The following is a 22,206-nucleotide window of genomic DNA, read 5'->3' as shown; positions in this document are numbered from 1 at the left end:
CTTTTCACACACATGCGTTCTCAATTTTGATTGGCTGTTTTGTGCGTTACTAACCAGAAGTCTTCTGTGATTGGCTATGTGTTATCATTCCACTCTCTTCTTATAATATAAAGATATACAGAGAGAGAGAGAGAGATTTTGAGTTATTGAGCATCAAAATTAACAAATCAATACATTTGCATAAAAATCTTTTAGTTATCTATACTGTTAATTTTTCATGTACAAAAACAATTCGGGGAAAATCGAGATTTTTTAACTTACCAATAATCTGCTCAAATATTCATATAAGTAATTAAAATTATTCAATAAATGTTATTAATTTTGATAAAAAGTCATAAAATAAAACGTTGTATTAAAAATTCGGCATTTTATTAAATATGAACATTGAATTACCCAGTACAATATATAATTATTTTGAAGTTTTTTACTGTGTTACCTTCTATTGAAACAGTTTTTGGTTCAATAGAAGGTAACAGAGGAACCAAAGGTGGTTTTTTACATCTGTCAACGCGCCTTAAAAATATATCTCACAACTCTATATTTACGCTTCAATCTCATACTTTGAATTCTGACTACTTAGTTCAGAATATAATTCCGTTCTCTCTTTATATGATTATTTTTCGGTTTTTCATGAATTTTCATTGGATAAAATTTTTATTTACAAATATTAATAAACATTTTAACTTTTTCCTTTATATATATATAAAGTAAAAGAAGTCAAATCTTATTATAATAATTTTTTTCTTTTTGGTTTATTTATTGGGGATGTAGGGTTATCCGTTATCTACTTTGTGACGTAATTTCTAAGATTTCTTCACATGGTGTGATTTTAAAAATTACCTCTTTTCAAACTAAAGCCATTTTATTTAATCTTATTGTGTACAGTTCACGAGAAAGGCTTTTAATTTTCAAATTATATAAATCGTTTGAATATAATGTATGTAGTGTGTAAATTAAATAACATTTCTCTACAAATACCGACCATATATATATATATGTATATATATATATATATATATACATTGTGATATTACGTATGTATTTTCCTTTTTTTCCCTTCTTCACTCAAATACTTAATAAAATCACAATTGGTCAAAAAAAAATGGTAACCAGTTTACAACACAAAAAAAAACATTTATTAATAATGGTAAAAGATTAGAAAATGAACTATAACCAAGACACTCAAACAATCCACTTCCGTTCTCCATCAGAGCATTCCCTCCTCTGCCTTTTTACAACATCTACCTTGATGACAGCGCCATCACAACATGGAGGCATTACACACACACACACACACACACACATATATATATATATATATATATATATATATAGTATAAAATTTTATTGCTTTTACGCGGACGGATGAAACCAGCCTGTACTTGTCTACGTTCCTGTATCAATTGGTTAGCATTGTAATGAAATAAATCTACTGAATAAAAACTCATTACATGTACGCTTGAATATGAAAGTATAGAATAAACGCGTGTAAAGCATGCGATTATTAAAAAACTACAGTGCGTCTAATAATTTGGTTCTAATTATTTTAATATACTAATACAATACCTGATATAATAAGTATTCTATATTTATATTATATATCATCTAATTTATCCAATCGTCGAATTTATGTTATACATTGTCTAGTTTAACCCACTGATACACGAAAGTAAACTAGTGCGAACCAGTTTCAGCAGCGTAAAAGCAATAAAGCTGTATAATATCACCTGATAATTAAGATTTAAATAGAATATTTTAGTGCATCGAATAATTTGGCCAGAGACAGTATGTATATCTTCCTCGTGACACTGTTTTTTGGGAATAGTGAGGAAAAACAAATCACGTAAAATTTTTGATTTTTCTTCATGTATAATGAAAATAAAAATATCAAAGTTGTAACAATTAAATTAATTATAGAATTTGTGACAAATAATATATAACGGATATTGTTTTATTAACATTAAACAACTAACACTAAAAAATTGAGTCATCTATTTATTATAAGTTAATTAATTGTTTGACAGTGATTGCGCTGCGAACATGATTTGTTATTTGACAGATAATATGATTTTATTTGCATTCTTTTTTGATCGCAAAAAAATGTTCAACTATCAACTGCTATCTTTCTCAACAACATTCTCCAGTAAATCAAGGAGAGCTGAAATCTGTGGAATCAATTCATCTTGGAAAGTGTGACTAGTCTTTTGCTCCAGAATTAATGATTTTATATTTGTGACTGTATTTAGGGTTAGAGGTGACGACCACATTACAATTTCTTTCGCATGATTCCAGTCTACATATGTTAGTGATTTATTTAAGACTAGAAACTTCTTAATTCTTTTCTCAGAAAGTATAATTTCGTTTTTGTATCTCTTCGCTTCATTGATATTATCAAAAGATGCATTAAAAAGCAAGGTGGCACTTTCGAAAAAGCCTTTACTCAGTGCATACTCTATGCAACTACGACAAATAAGTCGAAATTCTGCAATGTTTTCAAGAGAAGAAAAGTTGTAGTTTATGAATTTTTGTAATACATCACCTTCTGTTTTTGATACAATGAACGGCATTGCTATTAATTGCTTGAAAAAATAATTATCACTTTTTCGCAAAAAGTCTGCTTTAAATTGTTGAATTTCCTCTCTCGTCTGGAAATACCAATTCATGAACTGGTCCACACGCTCATAATTGGACAAGAATATTGATGTTAAGTAGATAACATGTGGAGATGATATTGTTTTCTTAAATGTTTCAATTTTTACAGATTGATAAGCCCATCTCAAGAAAGATTCAACTGCTTGGATGCTCCCATCGTATATCCACTCAATACAAATATGCCAATATTTAGGTTCATTAGGCCACGATGTTATCAGCACGTTGCGATTTATTTTATAGGGATAACATTCTGGTGGCAAGGTAGATTTCGATAATAACATGTGGAGTGAATTCAGACTGTTTGAATAAATAGCACGCTTAAATTCCGGCCAACCAAACATGAAGCAGATAAATTGTTTAATCTCTTCTTCGGAAGCATCATTTAATATCCTAACAGCCATGCTCAGATTTTCTAATTCCAGCAAATAGAACAACACTTCCTTGCAATGAAATTCATTTTTTAGAAGTGATCGTCTTAGCCTTAAAGGACTGGCACTCCATATTTCTTCAAACATTATCATTTCATTTCCCCTTTTACTCATGTTAGAACCTATATTTAGCATTATGCATGGATAAATGTCTTCTTGAAGATTATCCAATAGTTCAAAAATAGTGGACAAGAATATTCTTTGATATGGCCAACTTTCGAACAAAAACACTAATACGTGAGAATGATTCCGAAAAAATTCGGTCATTTGAGTTCTACGATTGACATGAGATAGTAAAAAACATAAAACATCTAAAGTTTCCGAAGAACCCTGATAAAATGAAACTTCTACAAATTCCATGAATTCAGCAACTTGCAAAAGCCACTTACTCAAATGATCGTTTTTCTCCTGCTCCGACAATTTTTTCCAAAAATACTTTAGGGCAACTATGTTAGCAAATTGAATCGAATAAGCAATCATATTTACATCAATACTAAGCTTATCATCGTATATGTTTTCATGATCTATGAGTCTAGTTAGAAAACTCCCTAAATTATTCTCGAGGACACATGTCCAATATATTATCAAATCATAATCGTCGTAGTATATATCCGTTACCGAAGCGATTCTATATCTGTTTCTATTCTGCTCTGGAATTTTCTCCCACAAATTTGTAGCATATTCCTCTAAACAGTGAGAGCAGGCTATCTCATACAAATGGCCACTATCTAAGCTTTCATTATCGAATAGTTCCGTAAGGGATTTCACTATGTCAACTGTCCCCTCAACTGTCCAATAAATTGTACCATGTTTTATGTAATACTCTCTGAGATTTCTTTGATATCCAGTCAGTCTACCGTAACTACCAAGCACTTTCAACAACTGCAACATAATGGGTCGAATAACGTATGAGATTTCGGTCTTCAGCGATGAGGGCAAAGAGGTATTGGACAATTCGTCTACTATTCTTCTCTCTATCTTAACTATATTTTTAAAATCGTATAAGAAAGAATACGCCATTTCATTCCTTATATCAGGCGCCGTCCATAGCCCAATTGCAATCGACACTACTGCAATACGCTGCAAGGAAAGAGGTTCAGAAAAATTGTTTATGAAGTCAGCTCTTTCAGTCGATTCTGTTTTTGAAGCATTGAGTGTCCAGCTTTCAGATCTCTTTTCTTTGCACACTCCATCTGTAAAATACAATTTTTAACTTTAGTTTTGAATTAAAGATTCGAATGAAAACAGTTCAAAGAACATAATGCATACGTAATTTATCACGAACCAAAGTCATACATTTAATCTACATGCTAAGAAGAAATCAAGTATTGCTTACAATACTCAGGTTATGTCTTATTCAATTTAGTTACTATTTTATGATTTTTTTTTTCTTTTTAAATTCAAATTTGTAGACTTTTTTTTAAACTTAAGATTTTTTTTAACAAATCGATTAATGAGTATATTTTTGAATACCAATTATTAACTACTTCTTTGTGGAGTGGTAATTTCGTGTAGTTCAATCAAATGGTAATTTCAGGTGGCTAGCATAAAATATGAGCAGTCGTATATTGGTATATAAGATATACGGTATCATTGACTCTATATTTTGTTTGAACTTGCAGCATGAGGAAAGATTTTAATTTTTAGCTGTGGACATTACATAAAAAGCGATACGCATTAAGAAATCTTATTAATCGTATTTAGTTATACTAAATGCTATGAATACATTTTAATACTTAAAAAGAAAGAAGTTAAAGTCAATGAACTATGCATATTTGTGTTCAGAAGTGCATAATTTTTGTAAGAAATTCAGAGAAAATACGTTTTAGTGTCTGATTTCGTCACTATAAATATAGCCTGCACTAATTGATTAGCATATTTAAGTTCCCTCCCTTGAATTATTAATAAGTTAATCCGTGTGATTCGTTTTACCTGCTCTCACTGCACAGCGAGCAAAAAAAAAAAAAAAAAAAAAAAAGAGTAACTTTTTTTTTAATAGTCGGATTTTCACGTACTAAGTTTCAATCTTAATGGTTTCTAGGGGTAACCTCAAACATGAATAAACATAATTTTTTTTAAACATATTTGGATCCCTGACCTGCAAAATATAGGGGGTAGCTGCGATCTGGAAATTGTGACCCTAATAGTTTGGTCTGGAGAATGGATGAAATTTTAGTCCCTTGATGTTAGTTTCCATTTTTGTGTTTTTAGTCATATTTTAGTAATTAAATAAGCAATTACAAAAAAAAGAAAAAGAGAAAAAAAAAACTTGCACTCATTTATGAAACCTATCTACCGAAAGATAATTTCACTCAAACAATAATTTTTAATAATTATTTAATTTAATTGTGGATAAAAAAAAATTGAATTATGAGGTATAAATTTTTTTATACCATATAACCCCACGTATTTTTCTATAGCAAAATTAAAGTTTAAACTGTTTTTATTTAGTAGAAGCTGGGATTTAAAATGAATTACTTATTAAAAAGTGATTTGGTGAAAATGTAGAAATATTTAAATGGGGAGATTAATATTTAAATCTGGTTAATGTACGAGGAACTTTACTTCAGCATGCATAGCGTAAAATTTCATTCATCTTTTTTCCGCTGATAGCCGAATGTTAATCTTTTTCTTTTTTAATTATGAAATACGATGTTTCTTTTTAAGTCATCCGAAAATTGACTCGTAATTTAGCAAAGAGGTTCTAATAAAACCTTATAATTAACAGATGTTGAGTTCTATAACATCATGCTTCAAATAAAATGTGGTAATACATATGCTTTTTTATAAATCCTTTTTTAGTAAGTTTATTGAATAATGGATACAATTTCAATATACACGCGTATAAATTGATATGATATAATATATTTAAAATTATCAAGCAATTAAAATTGCGTTTTGATATTCTATGTCACCACCAAGAAAATAGAATTGCCGAATGGTGCCAAGATTTTTAAGGTTAAATATTTCGTCTTAATCTTAAAATAATCTATATATATATTTCTCTTACACGGCGATAAAAAAAAGCCTCATTACAACTCTCCGAATGGCAACGCTAGAAAATCAACCAATAATTGCCGCTAAAAATGTCACATGCCAAAACTAGATTGGGTGGCTCAACATATAGCGCTTCTAAAAACGGAAACGGAAATAACCAGAGTGTAAAATATTATGTGCTTATGCGCATCGTATTTTTTGTTAAATAATTTATTTATTATATATCAGTTTATACATGGTAACGAGAAGAGTTTTGTGGTTGCTATGGTGACTAATTAGAAGGTAAATTGTTTTTTTGAGTGAGTGTGAGATTTGTTTTTTGGAACTGTGATGCTGTAATTTTATTGTTTAGTTAATAAATCTTCCTTTTATATTAAACGTGATAGTAGTTTCCTTAATTATTTGATTCGATGTCCTTGGAGTTTTATTTGAGGTCAGTTTATTTTGTATTTTTTGACAACAGAGAGCATTCTCACTAAACGAGATTTCTTCCGAAATTCAATGTTTTGTTTATGCAGGGTTTTTCCATTGCAATTTCTCTTATTTAAATTTTTAATAGACTTAATTATAGCCAAAATTTTAACCTTTTTAAAGAGATATCAGTTTTAGAAATTTTATCTTAAGATTTTATACTATAGCACATTTCTAATAGGTTTAACGAATTACGTGTCATTTATTTGAATTCAAATTTATTTTAATGACTTAGTATTTACTAAAAAGATGTAAATTTTTTTTTAAAAAAAAAGTTGTTATATGGATTTGAATTCTTAGAATTTTGTGCATTTGCAATGTACCTAAGTTAGTAGCGAGCGAAGCGAGCTTGGTTTGCAAAGCAAACCATATAAGATTGCGTAGCAATTTTCGGGGGTTGGCGAGCGTTAGCGAGCAGGGGGCACAGCGCACTAGTTTTTTTAATTACCTGGAAGCGCGTGCTTCCCACAGCCGTTTGACCAAATAATGAATGATATTTTTTTCATTCTTCAATACTTATACTCTGCCACGTCGATTTTTTTTTCAATAATATACTATTTTTTAGCAATTTATTTAGGTTTTACTTTAAGTAAAATGCTCGTTCTTAAATTATCATCAACCTCTTACTGAAAGAAAGCTCAAAATTATTGATAATCAAACTTGTTACTAAATTAAAAAAACATCTTGCTGCTTTTAAATTTGTCGATGCATTTGATTTCGATTTTATTGATTGCTATAAAAAAATGTCATCTTCAAGGATTAAGGAACTTTAAATGGTTTTTCTACATAACGTATATCTCAGTCAGGCATATGCCTTGAATATATGCTCAAGTACAAAAATATAAAATCATGAAATATTATTTCAGAAAAAACAGCATTTTAGAAAAATTAAAAGGTCATTAATTCCATATCCAGCTGTCTGAAAAATACCACATAACCATCAATGAATGACTTTCTAGAAGCAAAAAATTCCTCTTTCATATTTGTGTAAAATACTGTAAATACAATGTCATTGGAGAACTTAATAAAAACATAATTTAAATACTGCGGCTCGAGGATTTTCGTTTCTTTTACTTTATTTAAATTTTTTAGTTAGTTGCAAAAAAGTTAGTTACATTTTGTGAGTGTATGGATTCATCCATAAAGAATATTCCGGAAAGAAATGCAAACAATCATATGCTTCGATCATGAAGTACAAGCTTTTTACAAGTCTAGCAGATCGAACAATTTATACGTTTTAATTACCATTAAGGATATCTATTATACATTTTTTATCTTCGCAACACGCATCATTTTTTTATTTTAAACTTTGTTTTGTTTCGATATGATCGCGAAAGTGGAGTTCTCATACTTTGCATGCAAAGTACACGCATGAAAGCTAAATTAATATTTCATTTTTTTAGTTCTTACTTTCTTCATTTTATAATAAATAAATTTAAAATTAAGTACTATTTCTATATTTAAATAAAGTACTATTAGGTCCCATAACTTTTAAAAGCCCTATACTATTTATGCATTAAATCACATAACCTTTGTGAATGTAAGCAAATAATAAAAATAATGAAGGTTGCAAAAAATAAACTCTATTGAAATATGCTTTGAAGTATACACTAAAATTCAGATAAATTTTGGTTTGATAAACAAAAAATACATTTTCAAAAAATTTCAAGTAGAACGGAGACGTTAATTTGCTCGAAATAATTGACCTTGTAACTGCTTAACTCTGATTCAGAGAGTGACTGTCTCATTCAACTTTTGAAATATCAATTGAAGACCAAATTGTTTGACATCCATAAAAAAATTGATTTTTACGATAAGCAGTAAAAAAAAATTATTGCATTGATTTTTCAGATAGTTTTAACTAATCTTGTAATATTTTTTTTCAATTTAATTATTATTCAATTTAAATCGTCTTCTTATGTATAACTTATTTTAATACCTCGTTCAGTATTTTGCTTTAATATACTTTGTTACCAGAGTTCACGTCACGGAGACATTCTTGTTTGGCAGGCTTGGGCGCTTATTTTTAAGCTGTCGAAAACTGTAAACTTTTATTGCCATTTTCATTCTATGTTTAAAGCAAATATTTCATGCGCTCTATAATAGGAGCCCATTCTCAAGATTCGCAAGACGTGAATAAGGAAAAAAAATAACAAGAAAAAAACAAGAAAGTATCTTTAAAAAAAATGGAAAATGAAATTGAGAAGCAAAATTAGAAAAATCGCGGTAGCCGAGAGTGAAACAGAGAATGAATGCGTTGCTAGTTCAACATGGGCTGCATCGGACAAAGCAAACGCGCTTTTAAATTTTGACTAAAAGATCTTGGTAGAATGTGATAAGTATTCATGACCTCTTGGTCTAACTTGTAGCTAGATCTTGAGGAATAAACCATAGATTGAGGAAAAAACTAAGATATCGAATCTTGAAATTACAGTGGTATGAAAAATATATGTACAAGGAGTACAATAAAAACAATTGAATATTCGTTCGAAAATTATTAACTGTTAAGTTTGTAAAAAATACCATGCTGGTTACTTTGAATCCCAAGGGAATGTAACTGCAAAATTGAAATTTGACGAGATGAATTTATTTATATTTTTTCGAAATTATAATTCATTTGAAATTATCTTCTCTCTCTAATTTTTCACTCTTTTTTCTGTAAGTTACATTTTGTTTCATTCTGCAAAAACAGACACCTGGAAACTTGAATTTACAAAATGTGAGGAAAACTGCTCGAGAGAATAAAATTGTACTATAAAATTGTACTACTCTCTGCAATTTCCAGAAATTTATATGCTGAAAAGACCATTCTTATTTATGAACTTCAGGTGATTAGTTAACCGGAATTTCTATTTGTTCGAAAGTTATTTCAATTTTAAGTGCCGCTTTTAGTCATTTTTTTTTCAGTTTTTCTCGCATTAACCAATGACTATCATTTTAGAAAAAAAAGTTTCCCCTCGAGATCTTAATTTTATAAGCTCGCTCTTTTCTTGATGTAAACTTTAATAAGAAAATGAATGTAATAAAAGCGAGACTGGTTAAATGTTGCCAGGCATAAATTTTAGCATTTGTATTGAATTTTTTAAGCTATATAAAAGGCTCAAGAGAAGAATAAAAAAACAGTTTCCTATTTGAATTGTTATATGATTTAAGGTAATCGTTACATATTATTATGTACACATGATATATATTTTTAGCAAGTAAAATTACTTCTTATTTATTACTTCTTATCGCTCTGTATTCTTAAAGTATAATTTTTTTCTCAACTACAGTTGATTATTTTTTAAATCTAGGTATCCATTCATTTCGTTGAATTAACATGTTAATAAACTGCGTTTACATAAAATTATTATAATTATATAGGTTATAAACAAAATGATCGTTTTTATCGACGGATAATGAAAAAAAAGCAATGATGAAAAGGAAACAGAAACGGGAATTGAAGATTGGAGTCTCTTAAATTCATAAAAAAAGAAGCATTTAGTTTGAATTTAAACAATGAGTACTTGATCAAAATCTAATCATACATACTTCCTTATGAGCATAAGTTAGAATTGATGTTAAAAATGAAATAATTTCTGCAAATGGATATCCCTTTTCAGAACATTCATTATCATTATCATAACAGACAGACAACAATGAGTACTTGATTCAAAACTAATAATACATACTTCCTTATGAGCATAAGTTAGAATTGATGTTAAAAATGAAATAATTTCTGCAAATGGATATCCCTTTTCAGAACATTCATTATCATTATCATAACAGACAGACAACAATGAGTACTTGATCAAAACTAATCATACATACTTCTTTATGAGCATAAGTTAGAATTGGTGTTAAAAATAAAATAAATTCAGCAAATGGCCATTCTCTTTCAAAACGTTCATTATCATTATCATAACAGCCAGACAACAATGAGTACTTGATCAAAATCTAATCATACATACTTCTTTATGGGCATAAGTTGGAATTGGTGTTAAAAATAAAATAAATTCAGCAAATGGACATTCCCTTTCAGAACATTCATTATCATTATCATAACAGACAGACAACAATGAGTATTTGATTCAAAACTAATCATATATACTTCTTTATGAGCATAAGTTAGAAATGGTGTTAAAAATAAAATAAATTCTGCAAATGGATATCCCTTTTCAGAACATTCATTATTATCATAACAGACAGACAACAATGAGTATTTGATTCAAAACTAATCATACATACTTCTTTATGAGCATAAGTTAGAATTGGTGTTAAAAATAAAATAAATTCTGCAGATGGCCATTCTTTTTCAAAACATTCAGTATGATTATCATAACAGACAGCAACTTGGTGATCATTAACTATATGATTACATTAGTTAAAAGTCTTGTATTTCAAATTGTAAAAATTCTTTTCTTTTGCACTATATCAATTCTAATTATTTTAATTTGGTACAATATTCATTGGTTTGGTGTAATTTAAAAACTTCTGTCTGGACAGATAATTACAAATGTTTATCAGTGTTACATTTGGGCACTTGCACTTTAAGAAGAAGACTTCCCATTCCCACACATGTGTCTTATGACGTCAGCTAATCTTTCTCAACAAAATGGGTTAATTAAGAAGAGCTAAGTTTCTCTATGCATAAGTTAGAATGCTAATTATCGTTAAGTTAATTAATACAGAGCTGTGTCGCACATCGAATTAGTTGAAATATAAATTCTTTCAAATCTACTTTTTTTTTTTACTTAACTTGGATTTATTCTCTGTTCATGTATTTTACTCTGACCGTGATATATTTTTGTTCTGAGTACCTGGAAAACTTCTTTGCATAATTAGTTCTTTTATGTTCCACATAGCTTCGTGTCTGTCTTTCTGTTAAGTCTCTGATATAGAGAAAGAATTGAAATCTCTGTGAAAGAATTTAGAATGTGTCACTTAAAAGAATTGACACTTGACGTGCTAGGCTTTCTCGAAATTAAATAGAAAGAATAGTTGCTATCAAAAATGCTACTTTTGAACAACCAATCAGGATCAAGATACGCACTTTACATCACTTGCTGATAAACGGCAATGAGGAAGACGCAAATATAAATAGAGTACAAATAATACAAAATTCAGTCATTCAGACTTCAGACTCGGTCAGAGAAGGATGTCCACTCATGATCCGGATGTTTTCGACAGCGGCGGTACTACTGGCGTGGGTCAGTCCGAGTGTTGCGGGGGCCAGACCCCCGAACGGTCGGACATCCCGCCCTTAGTTACCAAACTTCCTGAGTTTATCCATTCACCCCGGCCCTTTTTAGGGCCCGTTAACGAAAGGGAAATGGAAAACGCGGCCTTGTCACAGGCACAGGATGCGGGGCTACTGGGCACCCTTGAGACACCGGCAGGGACGGCTACGCCAGAACTGTACGGATCTCCTGGGAGCCCTTTAGTACCCAACATGGTTAGGGTTAGTGACGTAGAAATTAGCTTTAAAGACAAGACTGGCCATTCATATGAGGTCACCATTTTTAAGCCCTCAAATGACCTAACTACGATAGGACAAGTAGTAGATAATATTAAATTTGCTACCTCTCAAATGGATATAGATGAAAAGTTAAAACAGATGTTCGATTGTCTATTTGGCTACATTAAAGAGCTCAAAGACCAAGTTACGAAATGCGGAGATAAAATAGCTGAACTAGGAAACTACAAAACCAGATATGAGGAGCTGAATGACCAAGCCCTTGAGAACGGATCTTCCAAGCCTGCACGTAGAGCTAAGGCGAGTCGCGAAGGTCGCGGAAGTCAAAACAAATTAGATAATTTAAATCCAAACCCAGATAACTTAATCCCCTTTAAGGCAAAAAATCCTAAGAATAATAAAAATACTTTTACTATGCAAACGACTCAAATTCCCCTAACTAATAAATTTTTAGTACTAGGTGGGGATAATATTGAGGAAATAGATAGCTCGGTAGATATGGAGAATAATACTGTAGACTCTCCAGCCAAAAATCTTACAAAAAAGAGAAAAGCCTCTCCTACAAAAAGCTTAAGTAAAAGAATAGCCACTACTGATGAACCCATGGATAACATATCAGAAGTAGATAACATATCAGAAATTATGGAAACGCAAGAAAATACTCCAAAAGAACAAGACTTTAAAACAGTCGGTAGACAAAAAAGACCGCCCCCTATAGTTATCAAAAATAGCGGCGAGTTTGATTATGAAAAATTCAGTGAATTCACCAAGGAGAAAGGAATTAAAGATTTCCTCGCAAAAGAGTCCTATGGAAACTATAATATAAAGCCATTCAATGATAACGTGCACAGACAAATTCTGCATTATCTAAAAGATAAGAACATTGGTTTCTATACATATTTACTCCCCTCTGAAAGAAATCTAAGGGTTGTACTAAGAGGTGTTCCGATTGAACTTAGTGAAGACTGGGTACATGAATGCATAAAACCTGACTTCCCAATGATTATCAATATTAAGAGAATGACAAAAAGAAAAAACGGAGAAATTATAAAACTCCCATTGATCCTACTCACTCTAAAAAGAGAGCAGCATTACAAAGAAATATATAATGTGCTTCACCTAGAAAATCTAAAAGTCAAAGTGGAAAACTATAAAAACAAAACAGGAGCAGTGGCACAGTGTCATAGATGCCAAAACTTTTATCACTCTGCTACCTCATGTCACCTCCCACCACGCTGTGTGAAGTGCGGCCAAGAACATTTAACTAGCGAATGTAAAAAATTAAAAGAAGAGTCCCCCAAATGTTGTAACTGCGGCGACTCCCACCCAGCTAGCTATAGAGGCTGCCCAAAATTTCCTGCGGCACCACAATCCAAAAAACAACCTCACAAAAGTGCAAATAGAATCTATGAAAATAGAACATACGCTCAAGCTGTGATAAGCAGTGAAGCCCAAGATCTAAAAACAGCCATAAACGAAGCCAGAAAAGTTTTTAAGGAACTCGGCGGACTAATAGCAATAGCTAACGCTGCAAACAGACTACCGGCTCTAAGTGAAGCCGTAAACAGAATAAATGAGGAAATAAACAATACTAATCATGGATAGACAAAATATACGCAGAAAACCACTTCAAATAATGCTGTGGAACGCAGCGAATCTCAACACTAAATTTAGTGAATTTACAAACTTCCTTTTTGATAATGACATTGACGTTGCCTTAATCACGGAAACCCATGCAAATGCCTGCAACAAATTTAATGTTGTAAATTACAATACCTACAAGACTGACAGAAAAACTTTCAGAGGTGGCGGAACAGCCATTTTTGTTAAAAAATCACTCAACTCAGTTTTATATAGCTCAAGTTCTGAAAATGGCTATGAAGAAACATCCATACTACTATACCTGAGTAACACAAATCGTGTTAAAATTACCAGCCTATATAACAGACATAATAATATTATTAGTAAGGATATCTTAGAAAAAATTATAGACCCAATGTATAACTGCATTGTAGGTGGCGACTATAATGCCAAGAACACCATTTGGGGAGCCAGAATCAATAACCAGAATGGCGTTAAACTTCACGAACTTGTTAAAGACAAAAACCTGACTGTTATTACTCCAATGGAACCTACATACTTTCCGTATAATGACTCTCACCAACCTGATTTACTGGACTTTTTCCTAGTTAACAACAATACTCAATTTGGTTGTTACACTATGACTGAACTATCGAGCGACCATGTGCCGGTCATAGCAATTCTTGGACTGCATAACAACACTATTGTACACAAAAAGAGCATCAACTGGGATCTCTTCTACAACACCCTCATTCTTCAAGATGAATATACCCAACCAACCTCTATCGACGATATTGATCTCAACATTAATAAACTTACAACAGATATTCAAAAGGCCATTGAAGATGCATCCTTCGACATTTTCACTAATGATAACTACCAAAAACTGCCCAGAAATATTAAAGAGACTATTAGTTACAAAAACTATGTTAGAAAACAGTGGCAGAAACATAGGAACCCACAGGATAAAACTGAACTCAATAGACTCATTAAAGAGATTAAAGAGATGTGTAGTAAACACAGGAACGACTGCTGGAACGAGAAAGTTGCAAACTTAAACATTAACGATCAGTCAGTCTGGAAAATTAGTAAATCTTTAAGGACTATCAAGACTCCCAATAAACCGATAGTCCACAACGGAAATAATATATATAGCAACAAAGACAAACTGGATATCTTCGCCGATACAATCGAGAAACAGTTTACTCTTAATACCGAGCTGTCGAACCCCTCTAATGATTATCATATCATTCGTAATTATAATGATTACTTGACTAAAAATAATCACACTCCAAACAACCTTAATAATGTTACTGTTGACGAATTAACCAATAACATTAAAAAATTAAATAATAGAAAGGCACCAGGCCAAGACAACATCAATAACAAAATGGTTAAAAATCTGCCAACTAATAAAATCAATGACATTTTAAATATCTATAATGCGTGCCTAAATAACTCATACTTCCCCACTGCTTGGAAAAATGCAGTAATTATTCTGTTTCCTAAGCCAAATAAAGACTCAAGGAACCCAAATAATTTTAGACCTATTAGCCTTCTCCCCACTTTGGGGAAAATCTTTGAAAGGATTATTATGACTAGATTAGAACCTCTATTAACTTTCATTCCGAAGGAACAATATGGGTTCCGCAAGCAACTCTCAACTACGAAACAATTAATCAGGTTAATTGATTTTGCCAGTGATGGTATCTTTAAAAATGAATCCACCGCACTGCTCATGCTGGACGTGGCCAAAGCATTTGACCGCGTCTGGCATGAAGCATTAATTGTTAAATTAATAAATCAAAATTTACCATTTGATATTATTAAGACTCTTAACTCATACCTAACAAATAGGACATTCCAAATTAAGCTTAATGGTGAGCTCTCAAATAAAAGAATTATACGTGCCGGAGTCCCACAAGGTAGCATCCTGGGACCGGTAGTGTACTTAATTTTCACCAGCGATTTTCCCATTAACTACACAAATCAGAATTATTTTATCGCTTTTTATGCTGATGACACAGCAATTGCTATGAGATCATTAAACCCAGATAATGCTGTTAAAAGCCTTAATGAACATATGCCCCCAATTGAAGATTGGTGTCGCAACAATAAAATAGCGATTAATACTGAGAAATCTCAACTTATGATCATTAGGAGGAAAAAAAGGCACAAAAAAATTAAAAGTGACGTCATCCTCTTTAATAACAAAATTCCAATCACGAATAAGGCTACTTACTTAGGAGTTACCTTTAATGACAAACTCACGTGGAATCTCCACCTACAAAGTATTATTAATAAAACCTATGCAGCGTATAACTGCCTTAAACCTTTACTCAATGCAAACTCTTCACTCCCAATTAACCTCAAGCGTCTGCTATACTTGCAGTGCCTAAGGCCAATCCTCACCTATGCCTGCCCCGCCTGGGGCAATATAATCAACAAAACCCAGACCAAAAAACTGGAGACTGTTCAAAACAAAATTCTAAGACGCCTTACTGGTGCACCTAGATACCTGCCTAACATTAATATCAGAAAAGACCTTAACATAGACCCTATTATGAGTTTTATTAACAAATTAAATGCTAGTTTCTATAGCAAATCTAAAAATAATGACCCAGGAGGGTTTAACACCCTACTGAACAAACAGCTTATTGTGGATATGAAAAACCACAACCCAATCACTGCATTCTTGCTCTCTGATTGTATCTTATCAAAGTACTACAAATAGTGGCCACCCTTTATATTTATGGATGCTCGCAGAGAGGGGAAATGACCAGAAGGGTGATCCTTGACTCGCGAGCATACCACCCCTAGTTTTATACCTAAATTTCTTTTGCCACTCTCACTTCATCGATACCATCATATATTAGGACTTATCGCTTTTAGTATAAACTAATTTGTGACTCCCGCTTCTGCGTTTTCGCTCGCCACTCTACTCATCACTGCATCGCCACCATTACAGGCGCCCACGGGCACTATCTCAGATGGAAAAGTCAATTGTCCGCTTCGCGGACAGGCACTTTGTATGCTACACCAGTTCAAGTTCAAGTTCAAAATTCAGTGATGTACTTCATCATATCCGCAGTAGGTGATGCATAGAAGTACTAATGACCCACACGCAACATGATTATAAGAATATAAATATAACAAAGTTTATATCTTCTCTTTTACCTCGATGAGGGCTGTTATGTGTAAAACACTTTGTTTGAAATACTTGATTTAAATATGTTGACTTTAAATAAGAAGCAATTATGTACATTTTTTTAAACAACTTGATTTCGCTTTTCTCTGACAGATTTTTAAAGAAAAATATTTAGAAACGTCTGAATCTACAAATGTATTTGTACAAAAACTTTGTTTTTACTTTTTATCATGGATAGTACAGCACAGTAAAATATATCAAATTAAGCATCCTAGTAAGTTGACCACCTGACTAGTTGTCAAGGATGGTCTTTCAAGGGCTATTTGTCAAGTTCTCGACACGAACCGTATTTATCTCATGTATTAAAAGCAAGTAATAACATTTTATCTGATCAGCTGCTTATTTTGAACTCTAAAATAAGTCAAATTTGTCTAGGAAAGTTATTCCAAGTCCTAACTAAGAAAAGTTCTGAAGAAATTTTTTATGACATTAGTTTAACTATTCGAAATTTACTCATTTGAGTAAATTATATAAAAAGATAGCCTACACCTTTTTTTGAATTGATAATATAGAAAACTGATAACGGCTTTTGTAACGAGCTGCAATTTAAGTACCTATAACATCATCGATTTGAAGACGTTGAAATTAATGTAATGTTTAGTGGGGTGTGTTTGAATCAACTATGTCAACGTTCGTCTATCAAACAGTACCTCAATATAGAATCGAGTTAATACTACAGAATAGATATGTAATATTATTAGTGGTAGTTATACCTCATTTTCTTATTACATTAGGTACTAGTGCACTAGAATTTTAAGAAATTTATTTCTAATAAATACCTGGTAAACATCACTAACAAAGTATACGTAGGGGAGAGTCGGGTAGCCCCGCTCACTTAAGGAGTATTGCTTATATTTCTGCATAATAATGAGTAATAATCAATATTTTTGTATGTTTCTATTGTTTTATCATCTAATTAAATAATGCAAAAAGAATAAACCAAAAAGAATAGTTTAACTTAAAAAAATAGAAATTTAAAAAAACATGTTTTTCAGCTCTTTTCAAAATTTGTCGGGTTGCCCCTCCCAGTTACAAAAATTATGTGTTTTGACTGTTTTTTCAGGTGTAAATGAAAGTGACCAATGTATTGACAGTAGGTAAACCTCGTTTATCATTTTTATCACAAAATTATTTTATTTAATACATATTTATATACTTTTAGTGAATTCCATCATTTAATAGCAGCATTATTTGTTGTTAAAAATGAATATAACATTCAAATTTGAAGCAATAAAATAATAATCTTTGCAACCGTACATTTATCGACGAAATAAAATTGACCGTTGATACCCGACATTCGTGTGAGCGGAGCTACCCGAAATCCAATTTTTTTATACATTTGTAATTACTCGAGCAATTTTTCGCATATGGACTTCTTTCTTTGGGCAAATTAAACTTAAGACTACATACTTTAATGCTGTATGTATAGAAAAAATTATTTTTTTAGTATTAAAATGAAGTTTAATCGAAACATTCAACCAATTTTTCTTAATTTCAATACTACTGTATTCAACATATTTTCAAAACTATTGTTTACTATGTTAACAGCTGCATAAATGCATGAAACTTTGAAAAGAATCTTTTTTTAATATAAAAATTAATGTCCGATGGCCCATTGACTTGAAAAAATATTCTATACATATGAAATTGACAGTGGGCGCGGGTACCCGCTGGGCGGGGCTACCCGACTCTCCCCTATTTGTTTTTTAAACTAATTAGTTTAATTACGAATTTATGTCCCAAATTATAATTCATTCCGGTAATTAATGACAGTTTTTAAGATTCATGGGGCATTTGATTAAAAAATATTTTATGTCATAAAAGAAATTAAGTGTATCTTTATTTTGATTGGTAATAATAACAGGCAAGATATAAAATGCATAACACGAGTAACGTGAATAACATGAAAAATATAAAAAATAACATAACGTGCTGCTTTTATACTCTTCCAACCTAACTGTGTGTAAAAAGATTAAAAAGTTTCGAGAAAAAACCTATTTTAATACTTACACACCTGCATAAGCTGTTTTATTCAAAATAAGTATTTAATTTAAATTCTCTTCTCAAGTACTAGAAGTATAAAATAGCTGCATCGGAAGTTTAACAAAAGATAAAAATGTTTTGCTGAAAAACTACACACGGCTGATGTTTCAGGATTGAAAAAATTGTTTTAGGCATTTAGTTCTCTATTCAGCAAAAAAAAAAAAAAAAAAAATAAAAAGTAGGGAGGCTGTAAAATATGCAATAATCGTAGCTTTTAAGTAATGCATTTTTATATTTTCCAATTAAGCATATTTAGCAAAAAGGAAAAATGTTCTTAAAAATAGCAATTCATAAAAATAAAATAATACAATTAATAAAAATTAATAAAAATAAATGCCAAGCGTGATTCTGTTACGATGCATTATTTGGACTTAAAAAAGGGTTGGTACTTTAAAAGTCTGACAATAATTTATTATTCCTTAAGCTGTGATAATACAAAATAAAATTAAAGATAATGTTTAGGATGGTCCAAATCACAGAATTTAGCATAAATGACAGTGCATGTCAAAATTGTGGGATATTATTTGTGCCCTCTATTACAACTACATTTAATTGACGTGCAATTTAATTATGAAACTCTTTAATTATTTTATGCCAATTGATGGTACCCTAAAGTAACATATTCTAGTCGAATTTTTGTTATCAAAAATATTTTATATATTTTAGAATAAATTATTTGTGTGATTTCTCCTCGCTTTGATTTCAACAGCTCTTAAGTAATACATTTTTATATTTTCCAAATAAGCATGTTTTTCAGAAATAAAATTTTACTTGAAAATAGCAATGAATATAATTAAATGATAAGCTTAAGCAATTTGTTCAGAAATAATAATTATTTTTTTTTAAAAAAAAAGTGTCTAAAACTAGATTTTCTTCTTAAAAAAAACTGTTGTTATTTAACTAAATTCGTCGCAATTACTGATATATTCAAACGTTGATGACGGAAATTTAATTAAATCCATAAATCAAGAATTATAAACTATTTGCATTATAATTCTAACGAAATTGGACTTATCTTATTTATATAATATTTTAAAATATCACTTATGAAATTCACATTCAATATTTAAATGCAATTATGTTTTTCTTCTTGCTAAAAAATTAAAATATTATTATAGCATATTTATTTACAATACAAATAATCGAATTGTATTTCTTAAAAATTTTCGAAACCTAGTCGTAATGGCTGACATATAACAATTTTGATGATGCGTTAAAATAAATCAACACATGCTGATTAGCAATGTATTAATAAACTATCAAAAAATGAATTCCCGATTACAATAAAATAATGACTTATTTTACTAAAATTTTTTGTATAATAATTATATAATCTGCATTATACTTTTTAGTAAAAATTTTTAACTTTCGTTTCTTACTTTTTTCTTAATCTGGTCTCAATAGCCAGAAATTGTGGATTATATATATACTATATATATATATATATATATATATATATATATATATATATATATATATATATATATATATATATATATATATATATATATATATATATATATATATTTCATATATTATATATATTTCATGCATTATATATATATATATAATGCATGAAATATATATAATATAAACAACATCTAACAACATCAACATCTGAAAGAAACAACATCTCCGATATATATATATACATATCCTAAAATTAGCGAGGAAATCATTATCTATTTCGAATTACAATTCAGTAAATTTTATTACTAAAAATAAATCTTTACATTGAAAATTATTTACTAGTATTTTATTATAATTCAGTTAACTATAGTCCCTGGCGAAATTATTAGACGGACTAGAAGATCCTATGTGAAATCTTAATTATCATGTATATATATATATATATATATAAATTTTATTACCGAAAATAAATCTTCGCATTAAAAATTATTTAATAGTATCCTATTATATTTCAGTTAAATATATATAGAATGGGTATAAGTACTTACCATTATCATTTCCAATAGCATAACTTCCCATTCTAACGATTTTAAACACCTACTCACTTTCATCTGAATACACTAAACTATGCTTCTTTTCTTGAGGATCCTTGCAGTCATAAGATTAAACCCCGTGCACTTTAGAGCAATTTATTCTTAAATGAATATGTTGCCCATTCATCAATGTCGACTACCAATTGTTCACTTCCTTGAATAACCACACCTTACTAACTCTCAAACGAATCGTTTCTTATCTACTTTTTCGATTGCTGCGTTCTAAAACAACAATATACTGGCTTACTAGTAAATTCACATTTATTCTGAATACTTTTGAGAAATGGACAAGGAATCGTTTTTGCTCCTTCTACATAAAAAAAAAAAATATTTAAAAAATCTTTCACAAAAATAAGCGCTTTTATAAAAAATGCCTATATATATATATATATATATATATATATATATATATATATATATATATATATATATATATATATATATATATATATATATATATATATATATATATATATATATATATATATATATATATATATAATAGGGATCCAAATGTCATTTTAATGAAAAACGTTGTTTCCGCTTTACATTCAGATTTTATAGTTTCAAAATCTTATTATTAATCGAATCGTTTGCATATCACGTGATAGTCAGTAGACAAACGTTCGGCTCTCGTGTCAATAATTCTTTACTAAATTTAAAAGTTTTAATCAAAGAAATATTCCGATACTTTAAAAATATATCATTTTAAAGATATTTATTAATGAACAGTCAATAATTTTAATCTTTCTGGCTATTAAATTAGTTACTGGATATAAATCATTTTGTACAAACTTCCTATAAAAGAGTAATCAAAATTTAAACGCATTCCTTCATTCGAGGTTTGAAACAGCATCATATATGACTGCATCTTCTAAAAACAGTAAAATCGAAAAAAAGATACTAAATAAATTTTATCGGGATAATTGATCAAGGCATCGAGTTTTTTTTCCCTGTAAAAACACGGAGTTGTCTAAAATATTTTGAAGGAAAAAATTATATAGACTAGCTAAGATGGCCCCCGGTTTATTTCAAATTTATAAAAATGCAAAACTTTTATCTAAGTTAATTTATTACTCCGATGCTTTTTTACACAATAATTATTTTTTTTATAAATTTAGAACATATCAAAGGAAACTACAATGGAATGGATTGAAGTCTTACAATTATGCACAATAAAGCACACCCCCCTTTTTTTTCTTCCTTTAAAAGACAGTCATCGGTCAAGTATCCATGATATAGCGATCTTGAAGGAGTTCACCTGTTGCACTGTCCTTTGGAAATCGCACGCAACCCCCACATGCAACAACACATATTCCTTGTTTCCAGCAACTCTGGGTCAACCCCCTAAAAGCAACATTGATGAAG

The 22,206-nt window shown here is 30.3% G+C and overlaps 1 protein-coding gene across 1 annotated transcript; it reads right to left on the bottom strand.

The window, feature by feature from the left end:
• Positions 1-1,975: 1,975 nt before the first annotated feature.
• Positions 1,976-20,940, bottom strand: LOC139425609 (uncharacterized). The gene is made up of 2 exons (XM_087169445.1): positions 20,794-20,940; positions 1,976-4,273 (listed from the first exon to the last, which is right to left on the bottom strand). The coding sequence occupies exons 1-2, from the start codon at positions 20,822-20,824 to the stop codon at positions 2,112-2,114; spliced, it is 2,193 nt and encodes a 730-aa protein (XP_087025571.1). The 5' UTR covers positions 20,825-20,940; the 3' UTR covers positions 1,976-2,111.
• Positions 20,941-22,206: the final 1,266 nt, after the last annotated feature.

The sequence above is a fragment of the Parasteatoda tepidariorum genome, chromosome 8 (assembly GCF_982258835.1).
Source record: "Parasteatoda tepidariorum strain Cologne lab strain chromosome 8, Ptep-v5.0, whole genome shotgun sequence".
Lineage (NCBI taxonomy): Eukaryota > Metazoa > Arthropoda > Arachnida > Araneae > Theridiidae > Parasteatoda > Parasteatoda tepidariorum.
This window is presented reverse-complemented; position numbering and strand designations above follow the sequence as displayed.